The 22,011-nt window shown below is 40.1% G+C and overlaps 1 protein-coding gene across 2 annotated transcripts in view; it reads left to right on the plus strand.

Annotated features, from left to right (window-relative positions):
* The window catches only part of LOC115270450 (integrin alpha-PS3), a 35,368-nt gene extending 18,245 nt beyond the window's left edge, over positions 1-17,123 (plus strand). For both annotated transcript variants that reach the window (XM_062852480.1, XM_029880183.2), the window contains exons 3-7: positions 7,095-7,462; positions 7,536-8,258; positions 8,334-9,048; positions 9,121-10,417; positions 16,755-17,123. In XM_062852480.1, coding sequence (XP_062708464.1) covers positions 7,095-7,462; positions 7,536-8,258; positions 8,334-9,048; positions 9,121-10,417; positions 16,755-16,799 — 3,148 coding nt within the window. In that variant the 3' untranslated portion in view covers positions 16,800-17,123. The remainder of the gene's footprint in view (positions 1-7,094; positions 7,463-7,535; positions 8,259-8,333; positions 9,049-9,120; positions 10,418-16,754) is intronic.
* The last annotated feature ends 4,888 nt before the right edge of the window (positions 17,124-22,011 follow it).

Consider the following 22,011-nt stretch of genomic DNA (forward strand, 5'->3'; position numbering starts at 1 on the left):
ACCTCGTATTCTACAATTGGCGACGAGGATAAATAGTGAAACACACATCAATCAAGTGACGATTTAAATGTACCCTAAAGGAGAAGTGATGATGAAGTAATTCCGTTTTCTGTGCGAGAGTGATTTTGATCAGCCGTGAGAGTGTCATTGGTTTGAAATTTAGTTGCTGACAAGTGAAGAGTTAAAAAAAATGATTTGCTGGCTAAAATTGCAGACAAGAGATGAAAGAAAAAAAAAAACGCGTTTGATAAATAATACAGTTCCGATTGAGGATTTATTATGAGTTGCCGAAGCCGAAGTATCCGGTTCCATTACAGCCGTTCGCTCAGAAGGGAGTCATTGCCAGCTGCTCTCGGGGGGGAAGAGCAACTGACGAAAGTACCGGGGCTGGAAATCAAACCCATTACCATCCGTTTAAGAAGCGAATATGTGACCACCTGTGCAACGGGCCCCGATTAAGAGACTATTAAAGGTATGTTGTTGTTATTGTGAAAATCTAGCAGGAGTAACTGTAACCATGGCAACGGCTCCGCCAACCCGTTTACTTAACTGTGTAGTGTGAAAACCTGACGATCTATCGGATTCAATAAGTACATAAAGGAAATTGACGAAAACGCTGATTGGTCAGCGAAAGCACTGGCTTTTTGATGTGGTTGTTTAATATTTTTGGCAATAAAATTTGGTGCTTTCTACATCAGCATATTCTTTTCCAAAATAAAACTAAAAAAAATATTATAATGAGAAATTGTTTATATTTTATTCATTTCTAAGAAGTGATCGAATGATTGTCTCGGTGTTAAATTATATGGTTCGTGTGGTATTTTCTACCGCATTCATTGTTACACTGATATTTATGTAAATGTCTTGATTGCATTTGTCCAAAAGTTGGTGGGTGAACCTTGAATATTGTTAAGGTTTATATAAGATGTTCAAACCAGAAAGAAAAAAAAATAACAAATATATTCTAAATGCTTTCTTAAATAAGTAAATTTGGGTATACACCGAAAGTGAATGCTAGTTTTTTATTTATAATGCGTAATTGACTTCATATACCATTCATAGAACATATAACATAAGCAATTATGGCTTGTCAAACATATAAACTGGGAATGAAATTAGATGTATTTAACCCGGGAAAGGTCGCCACGGATACTGAGTACACGAAAAATGTGGGCTTGTGGTATACAGCGTGAGCGTGTTGTCGCTAAAAGTAGTCGAAAACGCGATTGCTTGATAACTAATGATAGTTTCTAAACATAACGGTAATCTTAGAAAGGTTTGATTTTATTTTGCTGGAAGTGTTGAGTTCATATTAGTATCAAGAAGTTTCTGATACCTTGTCGAACTAAAATGTGAATAGAGGAACATAAATTGGATTATTCTTGAAGTGTGAAACTAAACAAATTGAAGGATAATTGGCATTGTAACTATTTTAACCCAAAGTATTTGTGTGGACAGGGTTTGTTTAACCGTTATCTGTCCGACAAACTTTTTGATTTTTTCCACAGGGCGCAGGGTACACGGGTACCTTGTCGGCCACATAAGGGTTAATAGGTTTTTGGAACTCGGGGCGTTTTTGGTGAGAGCTGTAAAACCAGCAGCGTTTTGTGATTAAAATGAGCCAGTAACGCTCAAGGTTGAAATGAAACAGTAACGTTTATGATCACGAATAAGCTAGTTTATACAACTGGTTTGTAATGAACCAGCAGTATTCATGTATTGAAATTGACCGGTAGGGTTAACAAATTGGCATGAACCAGTAGCGCTAAGGTATAGAGAAGATTCTAGTAGCGTCCACCCTGGTAGGATGTTGGGAATATTTATGACCCAGACAAGCACGCTGAACGTGCACTACGCCATCGTAGGTGCGAAAAACCTAACAAACCATTTACGTTCAGATGGAATGAATTGAGATGAAGCATCTATTGGAAACAACTGATGGAGTTTCTGTATTATAGAATGAACTAGTTTTCTTTGATTGACATGAACCAGTAGTGATCACGGATTGAAACGAATGAGTAGCGTTCATGGTTTGGAACGAAGTAGTAACATTCATAAAAAGGAATTTTCCATTAGTAGTAGTTGATGTTTAACAAAGCTCGAATAAGGATGAAAATTCATCAGCAGTGTTTGTGGACCTTTTACAATTGGGAAAAAATCGGTAGCATTCACCTATTTTTTATAGTGTTAGTAGTGTTAGAAAAATTCTTATTTTGAACCAGCAGGATATGGAGGATAATCGAAATCGAACCAGTAGCGTTCGAAGGATTGTCGAAATCGAACCAGGAGCGTTCGAAGGATTATTGAAATCAAACTAGGAGCGTTCGTAGCATTTATTGAAATCGAACCAGGAGCGTTCGAAGGATTGTCAAAATCGAACCAGTAGCGTTCGAAGGATTGTTGAAATCGAACCAGTAGCGTTCGCAGGATTATTGAAATCGAACCAGTAGCGTTCGAAGGATTGACAAAATCGAACCAGTAGCGTTCGAAGGATCATCGAAATCAAACCAGTAGCGTTCAAAGGATTATTGGAATCGAACCAGGAGCGTTCGTAGGATTTATTGAAATCGAACCAGGAGCGTTCGAAGGATTGTCAAAATCGAAACAGTAGCGTTCGAAGGATTGTCGAAATCGAAACAGTAGCGTTCGAAGGATTGTCGAAATCGAACCAGTAGCGTTCGAAGGATTATTGAAATCGAACCAGGAGCGTTCGGAGGATTATTGAAATCGAACCAGGAGCGTTCGAAGGATTGCCAAAATCGAAACAGTAGCGTTCGAAGGATTGTCGAAATTGAAACAGTAGCGTTCGAAGGATTGTCGAAATCGAACCAGTAGCGTTCGAAGGATTATTGAAATCGAACCAGGAGCGTTCGGAGGATTATTGAAATCGAACCAGTAGCGTTCGAAGGATTGTCAAAATCGAACCAGTAGCGTTCGAAGGATTATTGAAATCGAACCAGGAGCGTTCGGAGGATTATTGAAATCGAACCAGGAGCGTTCGGAGGATTATTGAAATCGAACCAGGAGCGTTCGAAGGATTGCCAAAATCGAAACAGTAGCGTTCGAAGGATTGTCGAAATCGAACCAGTAGCGTTCGAAGGATTATTGAAATCGAACCAGGAGCGTTCGGAGGATTATTGAAATCGAACCAGTAGCGTTCGAAGGATTGTCAAAATCGAACCAGTAGCGTTCGAAGGATTATTGAAATCGAACCAGGAGCGTTCGGAGGATTATTGAAATCGAACCAGTAGCGTTCGAAGGATTGTTGAAATCGAACCAGGAGCGTCAGAAGGATTGTCAAAATCGAACCAGGAGCGTTCGGAGGATTATTGAAATCGAACCAGGAGCGTTCGAGGGAGTATTGAAATCGAACCAGTAGCGTTCGAAGGAGTGTCAAAATCGAACCAGTAGCGTTTTGAGGGATTGTCGGAATCGAACCAGTAGCGTTCGAAGGATTGTTGAAATCGAACCAGGAGCGTCCGAAGGATTGTCAAAATCGAACCAGGAGCGTTCGGAGGATTATTGAAATCGAACCAGGAGCGTTCGGAGGATTATTGAAATCGAACCAGGAGCGTTCGAAGGAGTGTCAAAATCGAACCAGTAGCGTTTTGAGGGATTGTCGGAATCGAACCAGTAGCGTTCAAATATTTTTGTAAAAAAATCGAACCAGGAGCGTTCGAAGGATTATCGATATCGAACCAGTAGCGTTCGAAAGGTTATTCAAATCGAACTAGTAGTGTTCGAAGGATTTTTCAAGTTGAACCAGTAGCGTTTGAAGGATTTTTAATATCGAGCTAGTAGCGCTCGAATATTTGTTAAAATCTAACTAGTAGAGTTCAAAGGATTGTCAAAATCCTACTGTTTCGATTCAAGGTTTATTTTATTGGTTTGTTCAAGGTATCGAAATCGAGTTATTAACATTCAATGAATCGTTAAAGCTGAATCTTTAAACGAAAGATTGTTGAATCCAAACCCGCATGCGTTCGAAGAATTGATGAAATTGAATTAATATAGTTCAAAGGATTGTTAAAATTGAAACAGTAAGTTGCATACCTTCAATTATTAATATAGAACCAATAGTGTTCAAATGATTGCGGAATACAAACCAATGACGTCAGGATTCAGTGAGGATCAGTAGGGTTTGAAGGATTGACTAAATCGAACTAGAAGCATTCGAAGGATTGTTGAAAGTCGAATCTTTTGAAGAATTCTACAACCAAACCTGCAGCGTTTTGAGGTGCTTAAGTAGATAAAAGAATTATTCATGATAAATATGCAGCCGTAGGCGCTTTACGTGAAACAAGTCTTTTCAAAACGCAGATGACAGTTTCATTATTAGTTTATTAGGAGAAATAGAAATAAAAAGAAATTCTATTCGAGCAAATTATAAACTTCGTAAAGCATTTCTGTATTGATGTTTTTTTTTTAAATTTATTTAACTTAATCGGTAATTGTCTTAAAAATTATATTTGAGGGATCTTCTGGTGTTAAACTTAAAAGAATTGGTTAGAAGTGAACAGAATACAAAATAAAAAAGTATCACTGGATCTACCGACTGTGACTACAATCTATCGATTTTTAATATTTATAATATTTATATATTTTAGTATCCAGTCCCTGTCGAAGATATTGTTTTAGAGGTTCCCTGGATGAGTTCGTGGTCAGGTGCATGAAGATATTGGTTTGCCTTGAATATTAGTTTTGAGTAAGATACGTAATATACCTCTATACACCCGACTTTTCTCTTGCAGCCGAAAAAAACAACTTAAAGAACATGTTTCAAGAAGGAGAAGAATAGACCTTGGAACTTGGAAGAGCCTGATTGATGTGCATGCAGGCAGAACAATCACTAGCAACAATATACTGAAGACTGAGGATGAAGATATACAAAGCCACAGACGTGGAGGTGTACATGCCTCTGGAGCCGATCTACTGATGCTTGAGGCTACAAATGTCCAATAAGAACAATGCTTTCACAGATTAAAAAATGTTATATGTAAGAGTTATAGAATAGGTTGTTGGAATCGACAAGCATTTATATTAAACTAGTTATTGAATGATTCGGAAGACAGCATTGGAAAAGTGTAATTCAACGGTAGGAGAGCTAGGTGGGTTATAATAAAGGAAACACGATTTATGCCAGAATCAATAGCATATAGTTGGGTTATAGGATAGTATTGCAATACACATACATAGTTATACTCAACGGTTATACTATACTATAGTCGAAACAATACACAACTAGGGTTTCAGTATTCTAGTAGCATTAGAGCATAAAAATATGTTGCGTATATCTCAGAACAAATATCATTCGATGGAAATAATTGAGCACATGAACTATTGAAATAATTATTATTATAAATTATTATTATAAAAGCCACATTATTATTATTAGTAGCCATATTATTATTAAAGCCACATTATTATTATAAAAGCTAGGGGGGATTGTAGGGTCTGACTCTAAGCATAAAGTGTTGGGTTCGGGAGAACATAGTAAGCGTTGAGATTGATAGGCAGTTAGACTCGGAGAGTGACAGCGAAAAGAACGATAATAAACATGTGTGCCAAAGATGGGATATTATTCTAAACTGTAAGAACTTGGTATCCCTAAATATTCCGAATACCTCGTATTCTACAGTCCTTACAAGTCATGGTTGCTTCCGACAGTATCTACACCGTTTCGGGCATGCGGATTCTCAAGAATGCCAAGTGTGCATTGGTTTAGAGAAAACGGCGGAACACGTTTTGTTCGTGTGCCCGCGTTTTCGCACAATGCGTGACCGCATGCTTGCCACATGCGGCGAGGACACAAACCCGGACTACTTGGTCCAGAGGATATGTAGGGATGAGTTTGGCTGGAACGCCGTTTCAACGGCTATCACCCATATCATCTGGAAGCTACAAGAGGTGGTCCAGGGGTTCGGAGTCAGCTTCGTAGGTCATACCGGTGCCCTGCGGTCGAGATCGACCCTTAGACCGAATAAGTGGCCGTGGAGAGGAAGTCCCGGTAGCGGTGCTGTCGTGGCGTCGGTCTACTGGGTTGGATCCGAGCCCGCGGTTGGAAGGGGTCCCCGGCAATGGTCGGGGCAGGTGGAGACCCTGCTGTCAGCAACCTTCTGGTGCAGCTATCCTATCCTGAAGGGTAGTGATACCCTAGCCTTCAGCAGGTCAGATCGGGTTGCACGTGGGCATCAGTTCTTGATGTCTGCAAAGCAGTTGGGCGTGGGCGGGGTTGACCCTGCCCGCCTTCCGAGGACAAAGGGGGTGGCGAGGACCACTCGGGAAACTGGCTAAGCGCCAGCATGTTACCGTGATGGACTCTCCAGAGCGTGTCATCGATGTTCGTTGCTGCTAGGCTACGCAGCTAACCTTGAGGGTGCGATGTGCACTAGCCCCTCTCTAAAGCAATACCTTCGTGATGGTTCCGGAGAGACTTAGGGTTTGGCGACCATAGGAGGTACGAGGAGAGAGTAGTCCTGGCTTTTACTTTTGTTGTAGAAGACGGCCTCAGCCCCACACTACCCTATCCTTCCTGTTAGGGTGTCTGTTGAGCAGATTATCCTTCTATGGTTTAGAAGGAAAAAAAAGACATCATCTCAACTCGTCGAGCTGAGTCGATTGGTATATAACACTTGACCCCTTCGGGGGCTCTATCAAATTTTCGTTCTTGGAGTAAACTTATAGCCTTTCGGTACACCTTGGTGTACGAGAAAGGCAAAAAACAAACGCTATCCTCTAAATAACTTTAACCCTCCTTGTGCATTAGCGTCATTTCTGACCCAAACCGTTCTCTACGTCAGTGAGCTGATCCCAATGTTATGCATTAGGAAGTTTAAAAGTACAACATGTTCTTGAGAATTTCAAAAATATTTTGGATACTGATTCCCTGATTTTAGAAATGCTGACCATACCATACATATTCAGTCGTTGTTTATCAAATGATGGAATTATGTGAATAAGAACTCATTATTCACTTTCTGCTGTCTCAGAAACTCATTACAATTTGCAAAGCGATAATACATCCAGTTCAGCTAACTTTTGAAATTGAATTCATTACAATTAATGGGTTTTAAACATTTTCTCTTCTTCTACAGACTTATTGTCGGCGCTCCTCGTGCCCAGTCCAACCTGGCATCGCAGCGGAAAATCAATGAAACCGGTGCCATATATAAGTGCCACTATGATGATGGAGAGTGTGCTCCGTACTACTTCGATCGCAACGGAAATACCAACAACGAAAACGAACCCTTCGCTTACAGTTCCGAGAAGAAGGACTACCAGATGCTTGGGGCCGCCATGGATGGTCACGGTTCTGATGGCGACCAGTTTGTTGTTTGCGCACCGAAAATCGTAAGTGAACTAGTGGACTACTATCTGCTGCACGGTATCTGCTACCTAACCGATGGAACAGAATTGAATGAGCCCAAGTCCATTCGACCCATCTATCCGCTGCGCGTTAAAGGTGAGTCATTTGACTTAGCGGGAATTAATTGAGGGAGCACACTCTGACCAGTCTATTTTATGATTTGTTGCAGATAAACAACTTTATAAAGATAAGTACACGGGCCTCCAGTCCTATAACTATATGTACGGTGAGCAAGGTCTGAGCGTACATATTACGGATGACAACGAGGAGATTCTAATCGGTGCTCCAGGTGTGTTCAATTGGCGCGGTACGGTTATTCGTTATAGACGGCAAGTCAATGAGGATATGGGAGGATTGAGCAGAAGAGATGATCGCCAGAAAGGGCAGGAGCGCCCTAAGCGACAGATCATCAGCTATGTGACCGATGTGCCGAATCCGTACTTCACTGCGCTGGAAGATGATTCTTATTTTGGCTATTCTGTGAGTTCAGGATTCTTCCAAGATAAAACAAAAATACTGTACGTGGCTAGCGCACCACAAATGCGGGTACAAACTGGCGAGGTGTACATATTCGATATCATTAACGCTGACACGTTCCGTGAAACGCAGATCAAGATTTTGTACACTTTTCCCGGACAACAGCAGGGAGAGTATTTTGGATATGCTTTACTGACGGAAGATTTCAACGGAGATGGGCTTCCAGATTTAGCCATTTCAGCGCCGATGCATAGTAAAAACTCCGAACAGGAAAATGGAGTAGTGTACGTTTACCTGAATGAGGGTGAACTGAGCTTCAATCTTCAGGCGGTACTTTCCTCGGAATATGAACTCGGTGGGCGATTTGGAATAAGCTTGGCAAAGGTGGGAGATTTGAACATGGACGGATATAATGGTAAGTTGTGTTGAATTCGTCATTAAGGGGTTAAATGTAAACTATATGCTAATATATTTATTGCCATCTTTTCAGATATCGCCATTGGTGCTCCATTCGAGGGCAACGGTGTAGTGTACATTTACCATGGCTCACCAAACGGTTTACAATCGAAACCATCTCAACGGTTGCTTCCTCCGGAAAATGAACTCATGGACCCGACAACGCAACCCATGTTCGGTCATGCCATTTCACGAGGCTCTGATATTGACGGCAATGGTTATCGTGATCTCGCGATAGGATCACCCAACTCAGAAACTGTGTACGTGTATAAAACTTACCCGGTAGTGCGAGTTTTTAGTATTATCACATCTTCGAAGCGAGAACTGTCACCAGAGGATACGGCGTTCCAGCTGACGGCATGCTGGCGGTACGAATCCACTACCAATATTCAGCACGATGTCGGATTCAGCTACTCGTTAAAAGTGGACGCCCAGAATGGCAGAGCCCAACTCAGCGATGGCCAGAATGTGCTGAACGGCACAGGTAAAATAAACTACGATGACTTTTGCCAGGAGTTCGACGTGCGAGTTAAGCCTTCGTTTGCGGACATCTACAAACCGATTTCCATTGAGTTTTCATACAAAGTTCTGAGCAACATTCCAACGAACAGCGAGTTTTGCGAGACTTGCGTCATGGCAGATCCGAACATTCCGAATACGGTCTATGAGAAGTTGTCCTTCAAAACGGGTTGCGCAGGCGAAACATGCGTTGCAGAGTTGAAGCTGAAAAGCTCGTGGCTGGATATCAAGTAAGATAGTCATTCCCTATAGTCCAAAGTTGACTGTCATAATTGAATCTAACAAACTTATATTCTTTACAGGTCACCCTATATTATCGGCAGTGCTAGAACAGCTTCGCTACAGTACGAAGTGGAGAATTCTGGGGAAAATGCCTTCTTGCCGCAGCTGAACGTTACACTTCCTTCGATGCTATCAATGGCCAAGCTTCCGTCATACTGCAAACAGAATAACCTCAACGAAGGGTTTAATCTTTTGTGTGATCTCAACAACGGGCTTCCGCTTCGGACAGACGCTTCGACGAAAATGACACTTGTACTGGATGTGACTAAAATTGAAGGTACTACATTTTCAATAGAAGCAGAGGTGTTCAGTACAAGTGAAGAAACCAACCATGACGACAATGCTCTGTTCACAACAGTCCAGCTCCAAGAGTTCAGCGAAATTGAAGTTGTCGGCAAAGCGTCAGTAACTGAATTGAACCTGGAAACCCAAACTGGAAAAGTGAACGTGACATACCAAATCCAAGTAATGAATAACGGACCGAGTAGTCTGCGGGATCTTACATTCACTTTGAAGGTACCTCTGAAATATTACAAACCAAGCTCAACAGACATCCTGAATATAATCAACTTCAACGACATACAAACTACCGGATACTACAACTACAAACATCTAGATTTCACGTGGACCCAAAACAATGTGATCCTCGTACCGAATGTTAAAGAGTACTCTACGCAACCGCCGGAGGTAGACAACCTCTACAAACAGTCGATGGATTTCGACCTTCTCTCGTCTTCTTCTCACCAGGATTCAATGACTGACAGCAACAGTTTCTCAACTAGACGTCGTCGCTCTATCGAATCGCAATACAACCATTACACCAATCAACTATCCCAACACTCGAGGGTGCGCCGAAGTCTCGCCACCGTCAATCCAGCCATCCTAACCGGATTGCCCGAGAATCGCACCCTGTTCTTCCACTGTGACCAGGAGGCGGTTCAGATCGAGTGCGCCGATGTTAGCGTGCAGGTGGCCAACTTCAAACCGGGCAACATTCCCATCGTGATCAACATGCAGTTCGAGCTGGATCTGGACCTGGTGGCGGTGAGTTTTCTGGAGCGCGAGGACATCTTCGCGTTGCAGATTCTGTCCCAGTTGCATAAACTGGAGGATGAGGGCGAGGTGGGATTCTCCGTGGCCAAGAATAATCCCTTTACGGTGGTTTATAAGCACTTGGATGCCAGTACGCCGATATGGGTGTATATCGTGTCAGCCATTGGAGGACTGCTGGTGCTTGTTCTGATTTCGTATGGCCTTTATAAGGCCGGATTCTTCCAGCGGGCCACGAAGGAGGAGATCGAGAAGCTCCATCGGGAGGTGAGTTGAGATCAATTAATTACAAATATTTTTTCTGCTAACAATGGTTCTTGACTGAGGGGCATTTTTTTATTATCGTATAAATTGGGCCGAAGTGTCTCAGATTTTCATTAAAACTTGTCCACAGGCTGGGCTCATGAATATATGAACAAAAAAAAAATGAGAAAAATTCAGGGTCGTCTATTTTTCCGGAAAACTCAGGTGGAAATTCTTTGTTTTCCCCTGACACTGCTTACTTTGAATAATCATATGTCAAGAACGAAGCATCATAGAAACAAAGTTTCTTTTAGGAAAAGAAAGCAAATTTTCTCAGAAATAAAAAAAATATGAACTGGAAAAAGTTTTCCACAAAAATTTTCACAGTTGAGAAAATTCGCAAGGAAAAGTTGGAAAAACAATGCCTGAACTCGAGGAAAATTTCCAAAAAAAATTTTTTAGTAGGTAATTTCATAAGCTTTGATCGCTGAATTTTTTTAAATGGACTTTTTTTTCTTTCTTGAGTTATGGTCAATTTTATGAAAATTAATCATGTACGCATATATTATATGGTCATTTTTCACATAATTGGCCATAACTCAAGAACGAAAAACAAGTGCAGTCCAAAAATTTCAGCTATCAAAGCTTATAAAACTACCTTCTCAAAAAATATTTTTTTGAAAATTTCCCGCGAGTTTGGGCATACTTTTTCAGGCTTTTCTCTATGAATTTCCTCAACGGTGAAAAACTTTGTGGAAAACTTTTTCCTTTTCATATTTTTTATTTGATTCCTGAGAAAGTTTGCTTTCATTTTCTAAAACAACTTTGTATCTACGATGCTTCGTTCTTGAGTTATGATTTTAGAAGGAAAAGGCTTTTATGACACGTTTGGACATTTTTCAACAAAATTGGCCATAACTCAGAAACGAAAAAAAAAGTGCATACCAAATATTTCAGCGATTAAAGCTAATGGAATAATCTTCTCAAAAATATTTTTTCACGAGTTCGGGCATTGTTTTTCCGGCTTTTTTTACGAATGTTCTCAACTGTGGAATATTTTGTGGAAAACTTTTTTCAGTTCATATTTTTTTTTTTGATTTCTGAGAAAATTTGCTTTTATTTACTAAAAAAACTTTATTTCTATGATGCTTCGTTCTTGAGTTATGATTTTTCGAAGTTAGTAGTGTCAGAAGAAAACAAAGAATTTCCACCTGAGTTTTCCGGGAAAATAGGTGACCCTGAATTTTGAGGCAAGCTCGCTAAAAGGAGTTGCAAAAGCGAGCCTGCGACACGTTGAAGCGCCGCAAAAACCGAGTTTGGGAAGCGCTGCCGTACAGTAATAAAAAAATGCCCGAGGCTGATTATGACTAGGGTACGGGTATACTTGCAAAAACAAAAGATATTATTTGATTTTTACTGACCTATAAACTGTTTAAGATTAATGGAGCCATACGCTTGTTAGTAGAGCGGACCTGGTGTTATAGTTCCTTCCTAAACCCGTTGATCTCTTGAAAAACCTTCCTTGGCCACTCATTTATACCCCCTAAATTATTTTTTACTTCTTACTCCCTTGGACCTTTAGATCTCCTCGATACCATCCAACCTGCTTTGCAGAGTTGTTGTCACCCCTCATGTCACACTACTTTGTGCCTGTCACACGATATAACTACACATACAAAATGATCATTGACAGAGGAAGCTTTCAGGTAATAACTGTGGAAGTACTCAAAAAAACAGCAAGCTGAGAAGTAGGCTTTGTCCAAGCGGGAACGTCACGCCAGGAGGAAGAAGTTGTCATGCCAGGGTGTATACTTATGAGACAAAATAAAACTTCTGATGTTTTCCAGGTTTTTTTTTTCAGGGGGGATTTTTGAATGTTTATAATTAAAAAACTATCCCAAATTAAAAAAAAAATCACAAATTTATCAAAACTTTATAAAATATCCTCAGAAAATTAAGTAAATATTTCCTCCCGGGATTACTCCCAGAATTTTCAAGATGTCCCAGTTTTTCTCATGATTTCTTACGAACTTCTCTCGAGGTTTCTCCGATAAACCTTTGCGGATTTTCTCGCAAAATTTCACCAAGATTCTACCCTTACAAGAAATTTTGTAAGTTATCTAGGAAACATTCTGAGAAAAAAAATTCTTGCAAGAACTCCGGGAGCAACTATTTAAAAAAAAGCAGGAGGAGCATACTGAATCTCCGAACAATTTCTGGTGGGGATACCGGAAAGAGCTCTGAAAGTAATCCCTAGAAAATCTGTAAAGATAATCTCTCAGGTGGATCACTGCAAAAAATACAATAAATAACAACAACGAAAGTTTTAGAAAAGTTCTGAAAGAAATCACGGCAAGAACTTCATGAGATATATCAGCAATTGCTTCTTCAGAATATCCCCCTGGGCTTGGATTATATCTTCCAGGAAGCTTTGATTTCAGGCATGTGGTCGATGTGTTTTGAAGTAATGATTGGAATAGCTGAATGTATAATCAATGGCAAACAATTCTGTAAAAATTAGATCTTCAAGTCATCTGATATAGTTATACTGATCATGATGCTGCATAATATAGCGAACATTTGTCGAAGTCATTTTTGGAGCTCGATTTAAATAGGTCGTATGTGCTTTTGTCGATTAAAAATTCGATCAGTTGGATTCGCTTATTGTATCGAAAAACGATGAATTTGAACAAAGTTGATACATAGGGTCTTGTACCATTTGGGCAGGTGTACCTATTTTGGGCACTTGCCGCTATAACTAAGTCAATTTCAAACCGATTGATTTGAGTTTTTGTACAGAGTTAGATATTGTACATGTCTTACTCTGTTCAAAAATTCAAATCAATCAAACTAAGTTATAGCGGCAAGTGCCCAAAATAGATACACTTGCCCAAATAGTACAAGACCTTACAGCAGAATCCTCACAATATAAGCTTTCCGTTCCATCATTAAAAGTCTCAAAAATATCTTCCATATTGCTACAATAACTAAAATAAACTGATCGAATTTAATATCGACAAAAGCACATACGAAGCCAATGCAATCCAATAATTAAAAGCACATACGACCTATTCAAATCGAGCTCCAGATTTATGTGCCGGGAAAATATAATTCTAAGTTGGTGAGAATATTACAAACTGAGGGAGGGTAATAGGCCCAGTCAGACCCCTGAATGGGCAATGTGGGTTAGTGTATGGGAATGCCATTGAAGGTTTGTAATATTCTCCGAGGATTTCGAAATCCAACAGGGCGCGTCCCCGGGTTGCGGATAGGGGGAAAAGGGAGATTTTTCGCATTTGTACTGCAATCAGCCAATGCGATATTATCTCCTATGGTGTTGTAGTTCGATCTCATTCTATGGGAATTCGAACCTTGTAATGCATTGTTTATTAACTTCAATTTTCTAAGCTTGACAAGGTTTTGAAGACAAACATGAGATGAGAGAATTGCCTAATAGGAAGTCACACCAGCAAAGCTTTTACATATGCAAATGCTATCCATGGGGTCATGTCTAGCATTTAATATGTATTTATGGCAATGACTGGTTCTTACCTAGTAGGTGTACTACAAGACCACGCGGACAATTCGAATAAAGGCTTAATTGGGGATAATATATTTTCCAGAACTGAAGGGACATTTTTTCCGGGATGACTGGCGAGTCGGAGAGGGTAGAAGCTTCCGTTTGTTATAATTGACAAAATAAACAATCGGGCGCTTTTTCTTTCTATGACGTACTTGGTATTTTGTGGATTATTATTTATTGGCAGTGAATCAAAATTCAATCATCGCGCAAAAATAATGACAATGTCGCAACCTGTCTCTCTCTCTCTTCTTGGCGTAACGTCCTCACTGGGACAAAGCCTGCTTCTCAGCTTAGTGTTCTATGAGCACTTCCACAGTTATTAACTGAGAGCTTCCTCTACCAATGACTATTTTGCATGTGTATATCGTGTGGCAGGCACGAAGATACTCTATGTCACCTGTTTTTGTTGCGACAATCCACCCAATGCGACATAAGATTGTCCCAACTTGAAAATAGGGTAGGGCGGGGCAAGATGAGCACCCTAAGGATCACGTTGAGTTTCATGAAAGTGAACACAATTTTTCAGGGTAACTCTCAGTAGTTCTTTTCTATATCATGTTTTCTACCACCCCTAAACATGGCAGGGTTCAAAATTCACAATAAGGATGATTTATTTGACTAATCAAAAAAGATGTTTTATGGTCAGTTCGAACATGCTGCGGGGCAAGACGGGGCAAGAAGAGCACTTCATTAAAAACCCAATATTTTAACTATAAATTGGCCATACAGTGATTGATATAGCAAATCTTGTTCATAGCTATGGTATCACGTTCCAAAATTATCAGTTTCTTTTACGATTAATAAAAAAATGCGTTTTTATAATACTTTATACGAAAACATAGGAGGAAAAAACACGAGAGATTCTAGGAAGAATGCCATGAATACCCATGAAAAGAAATATTCCGAAAAAATGTTTGAAAAATAATTAAGAATTCTTCCAAATTCAAAAATTTCCCTTATTACTCAAGATTTTCCCTGAGTATTCCAAGCTTTTTCCCCGTTAAATAAAAACCCCTGAGGATTCCCGATTTTCCAGGTTTTTCCAGGTAGTAGACACCCTGCATGTGGATCTCCTATCTTGTTCGGGAACTTTCCTGAAATTTCTTGAAAAATCTGCCAGTTTTTTTTTTATTAGATTGGCGCTTAACAATTAACACGTTAAGGAATAATAATAGCAATGAAATCTTGCTGATTTTGCGAAGAATGCCTAAACTTGACCAGAGCATCGTGGTCATATGCAATCAAATGAATTTTACTTGTAGTGTATTAAACAATTGTCCGTACAGCGGTTTTCTCGATCAAATCGTTTTCCATACAAATGCTCAAAACTTTTTTTACGTGCTGAAATTATGACTAATAATTATTTATTTACTAAAGCTGCACTTGTGAAATTTTGAGCATGATCGAATAAGTTTTCGAAAAGTTATAGAACCACAGAGAACAGACATCCAAGTTCAGTTCCAAAGCTGTGTAAGGAATTTAACGGTCATTTGAAATGGCAACACAAGTGGCAACTTCGTGGTGGCGCTGCTGTCGCAAAGTTCCCACGCTGTTGTCGCTGGTGAATATAAAATTTATCTAGATATGCGTACTCACCACTGACTGTGGCAATTTGTCGCATAGGTGACGCTAGTGTTGTCAACGCTAAAAAAATGGAATCCTTACACAGCATTCGAGAAAATTTTCTACAGGCTTGGATGTCTGTTCTCTGTGATAGAACTTTAAATTGTGTTTATTTGTTATATATACTTTCAATACTCCATATCTCAAACATTAGTGGATTAAATATTTTCAAAACTTATTGAAATCTGAATAGTATTTGAAAGTTTAATATGCAATCTTGTTTTGGCCTATTTTTACTACAAAAAATATGAAAAATCTGCTTGTGTAGTTAACGATGTTTATATATTTACCACAATTTCCACATTTAATCTGTCAAACGTTGTCCACAATTTGAGCCGCATTAATTTAATTAAAAATGCCTATTCTGTAAATATGGTTTAGTAGGTCCTGTATAAAAATGTTACAATAAAATAGTTATAGAAAGTTGAAAGCATTTCGCATTTTTATTGATCAAAAAATGAAATGATGTTTTGAACATGTACAGATTTTTCATATTTTTATGATGATTATAGAATCACAAACAAAGCACCTAATGGAATTTTTAATTGTTAGTGTTAACATAATAAAAAACTGTTTAATTCAGTACATACTAAGATATGTCGTTTTAAAAATATGTTCAGAAATCGTCAGTTTTAGTTCTATAATTTTTTTTGAAATTTCATCTAATTCTACTCGAAATTTCAGTAAACCCTCATCAAAGGTATCTCATGGTTAAAGTTTTAGCAGATTATATTAACCCTTCAGGTCGCGCGCCGTTGTAAAAAGTACAACACTACCAAAAAACCGCGCTTGTCGTATACAGCGCGGGCGCGGTGCAGTTTCAGCTGCTTGATGGTGCACGTCTTGAAAGGTTAAAGCCAAGAGAAAGTTGTAAGCATTTGAATAAAACAACGGACAATTGTTTGGTACACCGTATATATGTCAGCTACACAACTATTTTCATATTTTTTCTTTCTCATATTTAAGACAGTGTCAAAATTGTGTCATATCATTCTAGAGGGATGGGTGTGGTCTGACCAGTGTTTGTCACCAGAAATCATTAATTAAGTTTGAAAATCTCTGAAACAAAATGAAGCTGTGACAAACAGTCGATCAATACAACGCCACAGATATAAAAATACGAATCTAACACAAGTCTTGCCGTTTCCTTTCCAGAGTGTTCGAATGAATCAACCACAGGACACCGATGATGATAACTAGTAGCCACGAGACGTTTTTGTTCCTGCGGCATGTATGTAAATATCATACCACAAGCCATACACAAGACAACCGAATGCATTACCAAACGTACGAAATTGTACGATTAGCCAGTTAGTGAGTTCAAACCATTACGATAAGACTTTGATAGCTGTATAGTTTAGAAATTAATTAGGATTAGGCCAATGCCATGTAAAGTCATTATATTTTAAGATCAGACCATCACTTACGCGGTTAAGGTTATTTATTTGACCAAACGTTAGATATCTTTTCGGAATGCAATAAAACGCACCCAGCCATATCCTGTATGGAGCAATAAAAACAAAACTTCAATATATTTTCTTCCATATCACTTCCATCTCAACCTACTTAAAATCTGTACAAAAAAGTTTGACTAAAACTTCGTAACAACGTTTCGGTTCGATTTCTCTTTTATTAGGTTTGTGGAAAAATGAGCCACTTTGTTTTTATCGTTTTGCATTTTGTCTAGTTGGCTATGAAGCGAATGGAATCGAGGGTGAAAGTTGACGCGGCGGCGTCTGTGCAACGGTGAAACGGGTCTAAAATCGTGGATGGAATCCTGCGCGGCACACTTAAGCCTGTTTGTTCTGATATGATTCAAAGGGGGTCGATTTGGGTTTAAGTAACGAATTTTGCATATAGAATGCAAAGCAGAAATAAGTACCAATGAGGGGCAGCGAGGATGATCTACTTTGCCGTTTTCACATTTTTTAATGATTCAATAATATTGTCTTGTTATTACCATCCGTCTTGGTTTCACAATTTGTCTTAATCTTAGCGGATTTGATTCCATTAGTTTAATGCTCAGTACAGTTACACACAAGTGGGTGGGTATGCTTTTAGCAGATTTTCGTTATTGATATTGTTTTACAATTTATACTTCCTCATAGCTACCTAGATACAATTTATGTGAAGGTAGTGATTCAAATGTTGAACGATATCTAAAATTTGAAGAATAGTTCAATAACTACAGGGAAAACAGATGGCTGCATTCGATGCATTTTAATATATGCTCTAGTTTTAAACTTTCTGTGGTACGAGAAGGATGATCTAAAAGACGAATGAGTGGATTTGTTTCTACGAAATTCGCAATGATTTCACTACCAAGTTTACGGAAGGCTTCGAGAATTCTATAGTAAGTACAAAGTTTAGGTGCGTGTTTAACGAGGAGGCTCACGAGTACACTGGAGCAGCGTTTGCTTAAAGATCCTTGCTTGTAGTAAATATCGTCATTTCAATGAGTAATGAAGTTTGTTATCCTTCAGATGTTTTGATTTAAAATGTTCTACGTTTGACAAATTGAACGAACGAATGGTTTGTTTTCCGCAAAATGGTCAATTTATTAGTTGTCCTCCCAAACTGCCAATCCCGTCTAAATGTGGCTAAAATAGAAACTAAGTTCAGTCATGTTCGTGTGGTATTGGCAGTTTTTTCATCTTTCCGTTTGCACCAAAAGATTTAACCTGTATATTTGCGATATATGCATTCCTATTTCACTTTGTGACAAACATGGTAAATCGGTTTTTAACACTTTAGTCCAACGCGATTATGATTCGTTTCGGTAGCTCTCTTTAGGTTCATAATCAGTGTTCATATGTTTCGGTATCCTTTTACAATATTGATATTGTTTCAACTAAACTAGGCTCATTTATTCCATTTCTCTTTTCGTTTCCGCGTTATGCCCAAGGACGTATTATTTGTATGTTCAACCGTAGAGTGCTTTAATGAGTTGTAATGAGTAATGATTTCTGAATGAAAACCAAGAAGAAAATCAGCAGATGTCTCGAAAGAATATTGGGATGCAATCAGGATAAATGGTCTGAAGAACTCCCGGGGGCATTGTTTTATTATTCGAATATCGATAAAACACATCTTTCTCACCAAGCTCAAAAAAAATCTCCTTAAATATGTTCTCTTCATCGGAAAATACCTAGCAAGTAATATTTTGATGACCAATTATTCTTTCAGATGTTTTGAGAACTATCATGAAACCTTATACCTTTTATTTTGATTTTATGATGGTTCTAAGAACCACTTCTAGTATATTTGGCTAAAAAAGTTCACTTGGGCTACCAAGTTGGTTTTTGTGAGAGCCGATCAATGACGAATCAGTTCATGGGGATGATTCTAAAAAATCAATAACTGGCAGAATCTGTCACACTTGAACGAGAAAGCCGATCTACTGATACCTGAAGCTATAAAATATGTTTCATTAGAAACATTAACAATTTTTTTTCATTTTAAATTATTGGCAACTAAAATTAGTAGTAGCATGGTCTCTGGCTCTTCTACCACAAGATTATGGGCTCAAGAAAGCTCGGATAGAATATTTTTTCAAGACGCAAGAAAAAGTTTCATTAACCTTCCGTAACTCGCGCGATTGACCACTACCGCCAGCACCACGGTAATGCATATTAGCTACCTTTAGCAGTAAGAGGTGACGAGAAGAAACACTTAAATGACGTTTGGGCGAATTATTATTGAAATAGTTCAGAGGAACTTTGGTCATACGACATTCGGCCATATGACATTCGGCCAAATGACTCGGAACCCTGGCTCAAAAATCAAGCTACCCTAAACATATGGATAGACAAAAGAGTGTTGAAGTAGTTGAAGTCGATCAGCAGTCACAAATTGGTACTTGGATCTACAGCCAACGAGCACGGAGTTCTCGAGAATTCTTTTCAACTTCACAGACAATATTGACCTCACCAGCTTCACTGAGCTACCAGTAAAGGAAGCTCTTGTTCCTATGAAGACGGACATAGTAAGGTAAGGAATTGCAATAAGCTCTACTAAGACGAAGTAGGGTGCCTGTACCAGTTATCGCACTACCTAAGAAAAACTATTTCTACAAAAATAAGAAGAAGACCGACGAATGTAAACAATAAGTCAAATGATTGATTTGTTTCAATACTTTACAGGAAAAATATAGAAACGGAGCCAAAACTACTTTTAGTATTTATTACGGCGTGTGCCAATGATAGGAACCCTGTACCAGTTATGGACACATTTGGTAATTTGGGTTCCACTTCGCACTATTTACATGCATTCCTTATGGGAGTTGCCATAACTGGTACACTATGGCGAAAAAGGGTGCAAGGAGGCCGAAAAGTTAAGGAAAATGATTTATTTCTACCATAATTTGAGCAAATTGTGAAGTTTGAATGATTGCAATCATCTTTTGTGATCGTGATCTGTTGTTCACGATTTTTTTTCTTGTTGATTTGAATCTTTAAAGGTCGAAAATCAACTATGGTGAATTTGAGGTACTATAGCCATAACTGGTACACTGAGCCTACATGAATATGGGTATTGGGTAAGGACAGAGGCAGGACAAGTGATGTTGATGCTGAGGTAGCAGGAGTACCAAATGGGTCATATTTGGGAGGAGGTATGGGGAGTGCGGTGTTGGTGGTTGTAAAGCCTGTTTTTCTTCAGATTTTTAGTTTGGGAAAAAATAAAAATCGTCAAGTATTGGGGGGGGCAAAACCATACATGTCCCTCTTCCCCCCAAGCTTGAGCCTATATGAGATAGTGATTATCGTTACACCTGGAGATCACCACAGCAGACGGAATCTCAAATCGACCACGTTCTGATTGACGGACGGCACTTCTCCGACATTATCGACGTCAGGACCTATCGTGGCGCCAACATCGACTCCGACCACTATCTGGTGATGGTCAAACTGCGCCCAAAACTCTCCGTCATCAACAATGTACGGTACCGGCGACCGCCACGGTACAACCTAGAGCGACTGAAGCAACCGGATGTCACCTCAGCATACGCGCAGAATCTCGAAGCCGCGTTGCCAGACGAGGGCGAGCTCGATGAGGCCCCTCTAGAGGACTGCTGGAGTACAGTGAAAGCAGCCATCAACGACGCAGGCGAGAGCACCATCGGGTACGTGGAACGGAATCGACGAAACGAATGGTTCGACGAAGAGTGCAGAACGGTTTTGGAGGAGAAGAACGCAGCGAGGGCGGTAATGCTGCAGCAAGGGACTCGACAGAACGTGGAACGTTACAAACAGAAGCGGAAACAGCAGACCCGCCTCTTTCGGGAGAAAAAGCGCCGCCTGGAAGAAGCGGAGTGTGAAGAAATGGAACTGCTGTGCCGTTCCCAAGAAACACGGAAGTTCTATCAGAAACTCAACGCATCCCGCAACGGCTTCGTGCCGCGAGCCGAAATATGCAGGGATAAAGACGGAGGCCTCTTGACGGACGGACGTGAGGTGATCGAAAGGTGGAAGCAGCACTTCGATCAGCACCTGAACGGCGTGGAGAACGTGGGCACGGGAGCCCACGGCAACGGAAGGAACGACGACGCCAGTGCAGCGGAGGACGGAAATGAACCAACTCCCACGCGAGGGAAGTTAAGGATGCCATTCAACAGCTCAAAACCAACAAAGCAGCTGGTGAGGATGGTATCGCAGCTGAACTTATCAAGATAGGCCCAGAAAAGTTGCATCGGCTGATAGTCAGGATCTGGGAAACCGAACAGCTACCGGAGGAGTGGAAGGAAGGGGTAATCTGCCCCATTCACAAGAAAGGCGACCATTTGGAATGTGAGAACTTCAGGGCGATCACTATTTTGAATGCTGCCTACAAAGTGCTATCCCAGATCATCTTCCGTCGTCTGTCACCCAAAACAAATGAGTTAGTGGGAAGTTATCAAGCCGGCTTCATCGACGGCCGATCGACAACGGACCAGATCTTTACCGTACGGCAAATCCTCCAGAAATGCCGTGAATACCAGGTCCCAACGCACCACCTGTTCATCGACTTCAAAGCGGCATACGATAGTATCGGCCGCGCAGAGCTATGGAGAATCATGGACGAAAACGGCTTTCCTGGGAAGCTGACTAGACTGATTAAAGCAACGATGGACGGTGTGCAAAACTGCGTAAGGGTTTCGGGTGAACTATCCAGTTCATTCGTATCTCGCCGGGGACTGCGACAAGGTGACGGACTCTCATGTCTACTCTTCAACATCGCGCTGGAAGGTGTGATGCGACGAGCCGGGCTCAACAGCCGGGGAACGATTTTCACAAAATCCGGTCAATTTGTGTGCTTTGCGGACGACATGGACATTATCGCTAGAACATTTGGAACGGTGGCAGAACTGTACACCCGCCTGAAACGCAAAGCAGCAAAGGTCGGACTGGTGGTGAATGCCTCAAAGACAAAGTAC

This window comes from Aedes albopictus, chromosome 2 (assembly GCF_035046485.1).
Source record: "Aedes albopictus strain Foshan chromosome 2, AalbF5, whole genome shotgun sequence".
NCBI classification, from domain to species: domain Eukaryota; kingdom Metazoa; phylum Arthropoda; class Insecta; order Diptera; family Culicidae; genus Aedes; species Aedes albopictus.